The sequence below is a fragment of the Parasteatoda tepidariorum genome, chromosome 8 (assembly GCF_982258835.1).
Source record: "Parasteatoda tepidariorum strain Cologne lab strain chromosome 8, Ptep-v5.0, whole genome shotgun sequence".
NCBI classification, from domain to species: domain Eukaryota; kingdom Metazoa; phylum Arthropoda; class Arachnida; order Araneae; family Theridiidae; genus Parasteatoda; species Parasteatoda tepidariorum.
Genome location: NC_141762.1, coordinates 67,591,043 through 67,603,988, shown reverse-complemented (window position 1 = coordinate 67,603,988; position 12,946 = coordinate 67,591,043). Strand labels below are relative to the sequence as shown.

At 30.2% G+C, this 12,946-nt stretch overlaps 1 protein-coding gene across 1 annotated transcript; it reads right to left on the bottom strand.

Moving 5' to 3' along the window:
* Positions 1-5,187: 5,187 nt before the first annotated feature.
* LOC147806244 (uncharacterized) lies at positions 5,188-12,383 on the bottom strand. Its single transcript, XM_087149439.1, has 5 exons — positions 12,109-12,383; positions 11,940-12,008; positions 11,168-11,254; positions 6,611-6,753; positions 5,188-5,375 (listed from the first exon to the last, which is right to left on the bottom strand). The coding sequence occupies exons 1-4, from the start codon at positions 12,225-12,227 to the stop codon at positions 6,627-6,629; spliced, it is 402 nt and encodes a 133-aa protein (XP_087005565.1). The 5' UTR covers positions 12,228-12,383; the 3' UTR covers positions 5,188-5,375; positions 6,611-6,626.
* Between the last annotated feature and the right edge of the window lie 563 nt (positions 12,384-12,946).

Sequence of the window (12,946 nt, the reverse complement as noted above, 5' to 3'; positions counted from 1 at the left end):
CAGTGATGCTTGACTTCGGTGATCTGCTGAGAACCGTGTCTTAACGATCAGTCCACTGCGGGACGGATGGTGTTTTCAATAGAAATGTAAACAATAACAATCTCGAGCTCGGGACCTACTCTAGTTCCGGTTAAAAATTTTGCAGCTGCTTACTACATGTTATTCTGATAGGCGATGTTTTCAAACGGATAATTTTGTTTTCAATAAAAGAAAAAAATCAGATGATTTCTGAGCTCAAATCTGCCGTCTTTTATAAGATATTAATGTTATTATGTAATTCTGGGGAGTTTGGAGTGAAAATGTGTTTTAGTTATTTTGTTATTTATTATTAAAAAAGGTGACATGGTTGCTAGATTTTGAATAACTCGCTTTTTTGACAGTCTTGATTTGGCCTCTTTCCATTTGTTTATTACTGTTTGTTCGTGTTACAAGCTCAAGCTATGCACCATCTTACGTTAGTGTTAACACTTTTAGTATTGTAAACACAAGTATTGTTAGCATTGTAAACATAAATAATAAGTAATCAAATACATTGTTTGCAAGAATTTCAAAACACAATGATGCCAAATGGCTTTAAAATACAACTGAAACAGTAACCCGGAAATTTAGGCAGTCCCGAGTTTGCAGCGTTCTCTAGTGTAGAAAACACCATCCATAGATTTGAAGGGAATGAAAATTTTCTCCAACTGTCTGTACTCATGCTCCTTCTCAGTGACCCACCACGGAACTTTCGATTCCATAGATTTTATATACACGTACATTGCATGCAATCGGATGGTGTTAGCGGAGTTGAGGATCGGACTGAAGTAGGATTCTCTATCCACTGGGCCATCATGGATAGATTATTTCATTATTTCTTGACGGTGATCGGACTGCTAGGACTGAGAATGGATCTCAAACAGTTAAAAGTAATTTTAACATTGTAGGGGCGTGATCGAAGTCAATAAGTTGCTACCCGACAGCCTTCATGTGTGCTACTTAAACTGCGATTGAAATTTATTCCGATGTATTGTTTTAATTAAGATTATTTGATTACATCCATACCAAGCCACAAATTTATAGATAATTCGGGGCACACAATGGGAATAATTTGGTCCCATTATGCAAAACCGTGGAAAGGACATGCAAACTATAAACTGAGAAAGCAAGAGGTAAGAAAAAGACGTACAAGTGACAAATTCGTATTATTTTGCATTAGGATGCGAAGAGGTAATGTGCGCATGCTAATGCAAAAGTATGAGAATCTGCCTCTGCGGCCTACCGTTAGAAAGCTAAAATTGCATTACGCAGACAGGTGGTCATATTCCGTAGTATGGGCGTACGTTTTGAAAATCTCATAGTCTTTATTTTATTTAAAACATTCACTAACTTATTCTTAATGAAAAAAGAATAAACCTCAAATACTAAGTTTTGATGTACACGACACGGATACAGATCCTTCGAAGGATACAGATAGAAAGATACCCCTTTCTTTAGTTACAGAACGTCTTGATGATTTGTTTGAAGAATCAATTATGTGATATACTTGATCACATCATAATTAATTATTTTTAATTAAATCAGTGTTTTTGTATTAGACTGCAGTAATTTTCGGCAGATGCGCCGTATAACCGCTTAGAGTTGAGTCCAAATAATACAATCCTGAAACAAACTATCTTAAAATAATTTCCTATCGTGAAAAAAAATAATAATGAAAAACTGTCAGGTTTGCATTTGGCGAAGTCTTACGAAAATTGGCGAATACTTTTGATATTTAGCTAATTTACTGGCTAATAATTTAAAATCCTCAGCGCGGGTCTTCCTCCCTAGTATTTTTATTACAGAATTATTCAACCCCATTAAAAACCTTTATTTTTATTACAGTATGGTAATTTTAATAAAAACATCGTTCTTTTTTCTTATTATTGTTTTTTTAATACAGAACAACCAAGCCCCAAATTATGCCTAGACATACGGCCATCCCCAAATTCATAGAAGAGTTAGTTGGGCGCAAGGGGGTCTGATTTTAATATCAATTTTATGTGTTTGTTCTCTGCTTATACATGTGAAGGCCTTTGTTTTCCCTATATTAACCTATAATTTTAAAACTCGACCCTATTCATTATTACAATATATCCAACACGTTCAGTGTTTTATTTTTCCATTGAGTTCAAATGATTTTACTTTTCACATTGATATTACATTAAGTGAATCATTTAATGGTAAATTTATCTTTAACATATTGTTATTTTATTTTCTGATTTCACTTACAAAGCAGCGGAAGGTTATGAAAAATGCTTTCTTTTCAGGCAATTTAAAAAATATATACTATATTGCTTATAGGAATGAATAACAAGAAAGTCACAATAATGTTCATTGTATTACAGCTAATAAACGTTTAGCAATAGCAATCTGATAACAAAAGTAAAATAACAATATGTTACTAATAATATATAAATATAACTAATAATATATAAATATAACTAATAATATATACAACTAGTAATCTATAAGTAACTCGTAAACATAAAAAATGCATAAAAGGTTATTGCAAAATTGCTTCATTTTTGATAATATTTTTCTTTATGACTTAAGATAGTCCAGAAATGTTTTCATCTGTTTTAAGAACATCTTCCAGATCTTCACGTTCGAAAGTGTTTTGAAGTGAGACCCCTTCTTCGTCATACGAATATGTTTCTAGCATTAAAGTATGATCCTCATGTAGACAATCATTATAAGTGTGGCCCTTGCAGTTTGCACATATCACTGAAAATTGCATTCCTTCTATGCTACAAGAGCAAATGACTTGACATCTGGTTTTACAGGAACATGAAACATTGTTCAGTAGTTTTGGAGCCTCTGGTGGTATTTGAAATCGGAATCTTTTTATGGTTCGGCCTCCATTCTCAGTCTTGGGCAACAAGGAAGGTTTAACAGTTGCACTTGAAGGTATGCCTTCAGGACAGTTTTGTCATGCAGATGCCTCGGTTGTAGGCAAACATGCCAATTTGAAATTAACTTTCGAGAGTCTCTTTTGAAAGAGATGTAAGCGACTTAGGATACGAATAGCTTTGTTCTCTTTCGTATATATAGATACCTTATAAATTTGGCCCCTGCATCAGAAACCTAATTAAGCATACTCTTAGGATCATGAAAACAGAAACATATTCCTTTTAAAACTGGAAATTTTCCGGAAAAGTTTAAGCATTTTGTTTTTTCTTGTCTGAAAAAAGTAGAAGTACTATCGCAGCCAATGAAGGCGTGTAGGAATAATAATAAAAACTATCTTGATTCTCCTTTCCACGTTCATTATATGTAAAACAAATAATGTGTTCCGTGACAAAGAAACACCATCTGTGAAACCCCAGGTCCTCAAATCTTTTAAGGCTCACAAAATGGAAACACTAAAATTCATGAAAGAATAATTGATTTCTGTAATTCTTTGAAAAATTATTCGATATATCCAAGCTTAAAGTGTTATTATTTTCTTTGAGATTCGCAAATATTTTTGTTGTGTTTTTCAAAAGTAAAATTTGAAAGTTAGAAAAAGAAAATTCTATTTAATCTTGTTATTTCCTACTGCCCCTCACTCAAATTCCTAATTTCATCTAATATCTTCTTCTCCAAAAGTCACTAACGCTTGCTTTTTCTAACTAGTTTTCTGTCACTATCTACAAAACAGTTACGATATCCAAGGGGTCTTGATTGGTAAATTTAGTAAGAACAATACATTCTAGTTTGTTGTTTTCAAAATTTGCATCGCTGTATATCACTCGAGGCGGAATATATTGTTCTATGGTTTGAATTAAATTTTGCAAATGAAGTATCTTTTAAATGTTATAAGACCGAAGAAGGTAGCAGTTTTTTGGATCTCAAAAGTTTAGCTCATTTCAGGAACCGTCGCAAACACATATTTTTCTTTTTTGCCCAAAATGAAATAAAATCATTTCCAGCTTTCTGGGAATAAGGTCGTATGAAGGCGTTCTTCTGGGATGCGAGGCCAAGTCACCAAATTTATAAACGAATTAATCGGGGCACAAGGGGGCCTCATTGACACTGCATCTCATGTTCTAAATATGCATAATAATCTTCTCTTAAAATTTACCTATAATGTTAAAATTTGTTCTAAAGGAAATGTGGCAAAAAGTATTTTCTCATATTAGTGTTAAATAATTGCCCAAGAACTTTGCATTTTTGAACAAAATAAAAATATTTTTAAATTTTCTATAACTTTTTCTGAAAATAAAGGGAATTTTTGGAAATCATGTTCCTCATATTTTAATATGAAATCAATTTTCAAATAAATAGGCATTTCAAAAAGCTATACAATTATCTCTGAGTATCCTCTCTAATGTATGTACTACATAAGGTGCTCCAAAATTTGACCAACATATTCAGTGAGGTGATATAAGGATTAGCCAGGCGATCGCAAAGTGCGAGATGTGGAAATCGCAAAACCTCCTGCAAGTTCAGACAACGCGCTGAAAAAATACTTTTAAAGATACTACAAAATTGCTTTTTAGAAATATTTATATTAGTACCAAATGGTGTCCTCTGACATCATTATACAATCTACAATGAATTAAAAACGATTCCTAAAAGTGGAATTATAAGGAAAATATTAGCTTTCATCCTTACTGCAAAGATAAGCAGCCTTTTCTTTACCATAGTAACTGCCATTTTCAAATGCTAAAAAGAAAAGGAAGAAGCAGAGCAACGTTGCGACAGATTTAGCGTTACCCAGGGTGCACCACAAGGAGGCCTGTCGCATTACACCCCAATTTTTTTTTTTTTTTTTTACAAAATGTAACAAGAATTTTTTTTCTTTCTTGCCCATAAGTCATTAAATGTAAATGTATTGAAGATAAGGCTTCTCAAATATATATATATATATATTTTTTTTAACAATTACAAGATTTTTTTTTCTCTCCTTTTATACGCATAATTTATGGAGAGAATAGAAAACAAATTTTCTTGAGAAGTTTTTTTTTTTTTTTTTTTTTTTTTTTTTTTGCAAAATACACGAATTTTTTATGCATTATTTATTATACGTATTAGAAACAAGTCTTTTTTTGTATTTTTTTTCTTTTTTTGCAAAATATAACAAGATCTTTTTTTCTTCTTTTTTACCCGTAATTTATTAAACGTAATGCAAACACACTTTCTTAAGAAGTTTTTTTTTTTTTTTTTTTTTTTTTTTTAGACACATTTGATTGGCTTGTAAAGAGCATTGGCTTGTTTATGAAATAGTTCAAATATGGTATGGTCAAAATATTCTTCAATATTTCTCAACAGAATAAATTTCTTGAGAACTTTCAGAATTCCTTGCACCTTTTTGCTTTTCTTTACATAGTGCATTCAGCCAATCTTTCTCAAACACACCAACAAATGTTCTTCTGCAAAAATAATAAATTCACATAAATTATAATTTCTTTGCCTAAAGTTGTTTTGTTATCAAATTCAATCATATTAAAAAAATAAATTATTGATATAAATAATATAATAATGCGAGTTATCAATCTGGAACAAACGTTTAATGAGGAAATGAAGCCGCGGAATCAGGACAATTAGGAACTGTTTCTTATTATTATAAGTCTTAATGATTTGAAATTAACAGGAGAAAGTTTAAGGCCATGTATGTTGTATCCCTTATAATTGTGCTATTATTATTATGTGTCTCAACGAATTTAATAATCAGGAAAACAATAATTCAAAATAACATTTCATGGCATCATGCATTGCATTAATATTGTATTTATGATTCAGTGCAAAAGAAAAAGAAATAAATAAATAACGTTTTTTTTTTTACGTATTTTAACGTATTATAACGTATAATTTTTTTTAAAATAACGTATCTTTCTCAACAAGAAAAAAAACGCAACAATTTTTCTTCTTCTTTTAAATGCACGTTTCAGGGGCCGGGATAGCCTGGTAGGTAGTGCACTGGGTCCAAGGCCAATAGTTCGTGGGTTCGATCCCCGCCGGCCAAAGACTCCCCGTGTAGTAAATGGTGACTGATGCACTTTAAATTTGTCGAGTTGCAAAGTCCTCCATGTTCCCATAACAAATCAAAACCTCTGGGGGTACTGATCCAGGATTTTTCCTTGTCTTCTGGATTGGTTCAAAGTTACGAGGCTACGGAGTTGAACGTTAGTGGTCGCTAACCCAAAATTGGGTCGGTTGTTCAAAGACGGATATAATATAAAAATAAAATAAAATGTACTTTCCACAAAAAGTGTTTATGGACTGTATAAACGTTGATCAATTGATCATTACTTCTCTTTATATGAAAACTGCAGTGTAGGCGAGCTCCTATGTTATTGAATAATAAATAATTGGAAGAAAGATTTTAATTTATGTTTAAAGTTGAGGTTTGTTGAGCCTAATATGAAAGTCTGAAGTTTGTCCCTCCCCCCCTGACGAAATTTAGCCGCCATCTTGAATTTATTTGTGGCAAGGAGTCAAACGTGATAAGACTTAATCTTTATAGACAGAAGATGTATTTTTTTTAAAAAAAATTTTCTTACTAAAATCAAATAAATTCCAGACTAAGTCAATAGGACGAATAAATCAGAAGCTTTTAGAAATTTAATGAGTATAAAGTATAAGAGAGAACAATTTTCGATCTTACCTATATGTGCACAGTTTTAGAAGAACCTTTTAAACCAACCGTACAAACTACTGATGGATTCAAAGAATCCTTTTTTCTCGGTGACTCTCTTTCTCACCGCGATTTCAACCACGGTCTTCACAATCACGTCAACACGAGTTTTCCTATAAAAATCATTAATATCTCATGAATTAGGATTTCTTCTTACCAAGTGTTATAGAATTAAACCACATTTGAATAAATAAATTATTGTTCGTAAACTACTCTAATACGAGTAACTAACCTGAAATAAAAGCAACGTGGAAATTAAACAGATAAATCGCTAATATGTAAAATTTCCTATCATAAAAAAATTATAAAAGTCATAATTTGCATGAAAAGAAATAAAATTAGGATTGTTATATGGCTTAAGAAATTTTTCTCAATTATCTTTTATCTCAGCATTTATCAAACAGAAAAACAATTATTTAAATTAGCTTGACAAAATACATTCCTAAAATTAAAATAAAGTTTAAAATGTAATTGCATTTCAAAACAGTAAAAAAAACTTATTAAAAACAAGTTATTTTTTTTAAAAAAAACACGAGTCAGAAAATTTTATGGATGGTATAAGTCAATTCGCGATCGCAACGCTCGAGTACGCCGTCTAGCGGGAGCCTGTAAATATCGGACATTAATTTATCACGTTTTCATTTAGTTCCATCAAAGTCATTGACTGAATCAGACGCCATTTTTTAGCAGCAAATAGGAAACACAATTTCCCTAAGGAAAAGGCCGAAGAACTTGAAAAAAATCTCCAGAATATTAGTAAATCTTTCAGGAACAGAACACGCCAAACATTTGAAGAAACATTCTTCAATAATTTTTAATTTCTATTATCAACAAACTTGCAACTGATGACTTCCGATTTCGGATACTGTTACAGATGTGTGTATTAAGGTAAAATGCATTTCTTCTGTCTTCAATTCATTACGAATTAAAGTGAAGTCAACATTGCTTTCGTCATTCCAGTGAATAAATATGAATTCAGAACATACAGAATTGTAATAGTTATAGAATAGTATATATTTCTGTATCCATATAATTCGGAAAACAACAATAAAAAATTATCCAAGTTACTTGAAATAGTGCCATTTCTGCTGATTCTTAATTAATTTAAATCGTTTTCTTGGTAAGTTTTTTTTAATTTTGAAAGAATAAGTTCAACTAGAATTCAGCTATTCTGTTTTTAGCTACATATTCAAATTCATATCAATTATAAAATTTTGCTGTGTAGTATGTTAGCTAAAAGTAATGAAGGTATAAACTATGTATCTATTATTTGAGAATAAAGTTTTCAAACAAGGAACTTATCATTTTGGAATTCTCCGGGAATCATAAATCAGGTAAGTGCAATGATTTTTACAATAAAAAATTTGCTTGTAAATATTTTTTTTTCATTTGATGATGGTTCTCTACACCAGCGGTTCTTAACCTATGGGTCGCGACCCAAAATTGGGTCGCGAAGCATATTTCTTGGGTCGCGCTGAGTCTAACCAAAAAAGTTAGTAATACACCAAATAATAAGTAATACCAACACCTCCTAGAAGAAGTCATTGTGGCTTACTCAGCCTAATTTTGACTTTTTTTTGGGTCGCGACATGAACATATTTCTCAAATTTGGGTCGCGGCTTAAAAAGGTTAAGAACCACTGCTCTACACTACAGAATGGGTTTTTACGTCTGATTAAGAACTATAAGAATAATAAAAAAAGAAACAATATGAAAGTTTTTATTTCAATGTAAAGAATTCTTAAAATCGTTTTTTTATCCTAAGAATTCTTTATTTTCCGTTTTTTAGTTTATAATTTTTTGATAAAAATTGTTCTCAAAATACTTTTTTTGAAAAATTAAATGGTATAACATTATGTGTTTATGTATACTTCTTGTATATTCCAATGTTTGAAGTAATATGATTCAGAAAAGTATGGAATAAAAATTCGGTACTAACGTATTAACGCCACCGCCGCTACAGATTTGGCGGTTTTTAAGAGCCGCTAATCTACACTTAAAATTTTTGCGACAATTCATAAAATAAAACACTTTATTTAAAATCAAAATAGTTAATCGGATTTCGGTGGAAAATGAGCCGATATAGAGTTTAGCATAGATTCAAAACAATCATATCGCCATATGAACTCTGATGAATAAGATTCCAAATGAAATAACATTTCCAAAACGTACGTTTACCAAGATAAAGTTTTATGTTGTGGGAATTGGTACATTTTCGTTTTTTCGGTAAAATATTTCCCTCCTGAAAAAATAAAATTGCATCTTGTTTTGTTTTTGGCAAATCCCAAAGACGAATATTCGTAGCACTAAAAATGGCGACAAAAAAGAATTGTCTTTTTTTTTTTTGTTTTTGTTTCGTCAGCATTCTTTATTTTACGTTTCTTAGTTTCTAAATAATGATTTTTATTGAAACTTGAAATTTTTTGATAAAAATTGTTGTCAAAAAACGTTGTTTACAAAATTAAATTTCATAAAATTATGAGGCTTATGTATACTTTTTGTTCATTTTAATTTTTGAACTAATATGATTCTTAAAACTATAGAATGTAAAGTTTAAATGGGCCTTTCATGTTATATCATTAAATTTAGTAATACTATTTCTCGGGCATTAGGTTTTAACTCTTATAAGAATATACATATTTTTTTCTGTTAATGTACAAATATTTTTCCGATGTGTTTTGGATGTTCCTTCTCTAATAAAAAGAGATACCATTTTGTTTTCGGTTGTATAAGAAAGAAGATCAAGCATTTTTCTTTTTTAAATTTAATAAGCCACATTAAAGAAGGAACGTTGCAATGCTACACGCTACATTAACGACGTCTCCAGAGTAACTGAATGACGGTTCATATAGAAATCGCAGGTAAGCGTCTCATACAACCACGCCCCCTATAGTTCGTTGCGATCGCGAATAGTCAATTACTGTATTAATATTGTATAACTTCTCTGTATCTGAAGATCGCTGAATAATTTAAGTGGAAGGTTAAAAAATTGTATATCATTGGTATAGTCTAAATTATAAGCGAAAATTGTTTAGAATGATATTTCTTAGCATACTAAAAAATAGCCAATTAGTCAAGATTCAATATTTATTTAATCATCAAAATTAAAATTTAAATCAACTATAAGTAAAAACATTATTAAATTTTTATTTAACATTAAAATTTCTTTTCATGCAGCTGCATGTGTAAGAGAAACAGAATTTTCGCAATCTTACAAAATTTACAGAAATATTTTAAGTGATAAGTGACAGAAATATTCCATTTGTCTTAACTACCACATCTGCATTATAGCCCCTCTCACCTATGCAATAATAAATTTGAAAAAAAAAATTAAGCCATAATAGTAAAATAAATATGAAACTTGTTTAAATTAAAATTATAAATGAAAATAAAACATTATTGTATTTTTTGAAAAAAGAATTACATACAATCTCATTTCATGATTTCATTTATTATATTGAGAGTACAAATTAGTTCGGTCCGTTTTTTTGTGGTCAAAAATGCATTTATTTCAGAACAAAATGAATAAACAGATTAATCTAAGTATTGTCCATTGCTGGCTACTACTTTTTCCCACCTCTCAGGCAATTTTCGAATTCCATCTCGAAAAATTGTCTCGTCTTCAGAGGCGATCCAAGTTAGGAGCCAATTTTCGATTTCTGCGAAAGAAGTGAACTGGTGACTTGCCAAATCGTGCTGCATCCGTCTGACAACCAGTAATCAGAAGGAGCAATGTCCAGCGAATACAGCGGGGGCGGTAAAATATCCCACTTGAGCGTTTCCAAATAATTTTTTACGACTTTTGAGACATCAGGCTGACCGTTATTACGCAGAAGAATAACTTTGTGATGTCTTTGCTCGTATTCCGGCCTTTTTTCTCGTAATGCACGGCTCAAATGAATCAATTGTAGCTCGTACCGACTACCCGTAATGGAATCACCAGGTTGTAGCAGCTCATAGTATACAAAACTATTAACGATTCATCATTCACCATTCTTGAAACGTCGAAACCATTCCCTGAATGATTTATCAGTTGTCACCATAAACTTCTACAAGCATTCGATGCGCTTCAGCTGCACTTTTCTTCCAATTAAAGCAGAAACATAAAACCTCCCGCAAATGGTGCTTCGTTACCACAAAATTTGAGTTATTCAACAAAGTAAAAACAGGGTTTTTGTATGAAACTCAAAGTGATATAAACTACAGCTATGTATAAACTATGCTATGTATTAACTGAATATTATTGACAGACGTTTAACCTATCTGAAACCATCGAAACCTGCTGTCACTATATAACAAGCAGAGCCATCTTTTAAAAACGGACCGAACTAATTTGTACTCCCAATATATAAATATTACTAGTTTATTGTTTTAAATGCCTCGAAAAAAATTCAATTCACTTAATTTAAAAAAAAGTCAAGTGGGAAGACGTATAAGGCTTGATTTCAATTTGATAATAAATTGCCCCGAAATATTTTTAAATCTTTAGTACAATACTGATCATTGAATTGTATAAAGAGTTAATTACCTATCAGTATCCAAAACACCATAACTCGTTCTCTCATACAATCCTTTCTCAAGAAGATCGAAATCTTCATCGACCCAATTCATCGAACTAAAATTATAAATAAAATCATGAAGTATACTTGTAAATAAATTAAATATCTGTACAAGGATAAATAAGATATCTATAAATATTTTAATTATATTTTCCTATCATAATTTCCTATCATACTATTTTAATTGCCGCGAGGAAAAAAATAATCTATTATATAAATATGTCACGAAGAAAAAGACAATGCTTGAATACAATTTGATAAGAAATTCCACATAAATAAAATTTTTTTCCCAAGCATTCGCAGAATGCTTGTAAAAATCTGCACTAATTTATACAAAGAGAATATTACCTATTATTAGCCAAAACACTTATATTCATACAACCTATTTTAAAAAGAGCGAAATCTCTATCATTTCACTGTACGATAAGAGAGCTCAAATTATAAAAATAAAATAAAAAATTAAAAATTCTATAAGTATTCAATGAAAGAAAAATTATTTACAATTTCCTTTTTCAGATAAATTAAATACATATCTACTAGAACGGGCATATTATTTTAAGTGTCTCCAAAAAATATATTTTGATTAATGATATTAAGCATGTCAAGTTTAAAAAAAAGGTGGATTGAGTTCAATTTGGTAACAAATTCGCCAAAAATATTTTTTTATATCATTAGCACAATAGAAATCTATATTAGTTTATATAAAGAGTAAATTACTTATCATCAACCAAAACACCGTACCTGGTATGTTCATACAATCCTTTTTCAAGAAGATCAAAATCTTCATCGTCCTTGTGGACGTGATGCAAGCTAAAAAATAAAAAGAATCATTGCATTCATTGAAAGAAAAAATATTTACACTATATATATATATTTCAATTTAAGGAATTTTAAAAAGAGTTATGCTTACTCAGTGGTGTCAGACAATCCATCGCCAGACATATGAGTCTGTTCATCTCCGCTACCATCGCAGCGTTCATCAACATTCACTACAACCTCAGCTACAGATAAAAATAAGAAGAAAAACATTACAATACTAACAAGTATAATACAATTTAAAGAAACAAAATGCCAAAAGAATTAAAATGAAAAAAATTTATATTTATTAAAAACATTTAAATTTAAAATATATGTTATTAAAATTTTTATATTTTCAATAAACAAAAGTAAAATTTTATAATGAATGGTTCATCTAAGAATAAACACAATTCGTAGCTATCATATTATTTTTTTTTAGAAAGTTTGTATGAAACCTAATGTCTGTAACTTACCATATTTACTAACTTACTGTATATTAGGAAAGACTGACGTTTTTCTGTAAGAAATACTGGCCAAGCCTAAAATTTCTTCAATCGATGTTTTATTTAATTTCTTGTTATTTGACAGAATAAAATATATCACTCTACTTTTCGGGAAAATTATAATCTGAGATTAGTGCCCATGAAATTTCGGCTCTTATCATCTTTCTCTTTAAATTGAAAAATTTTCCTACCTATACCTTTTTTTAGAGAATACATATAGTTTCCATGTAATTTGTTTTTACATATGAAGCCTTTTCTAATAATTTTTTTTATTTACATCTGTTTATTATTTGATTAACCTTAACGTTTTTGACATAATGATATAATGGCATTAGTGGCAGGAACATTCCTACAATTAACTGCAAGTATTTATTGACTTGTTAATATATTGATATTTTTATGCTAATTGATAATATATTGATATTTTTATTGTTAATATATTGATAT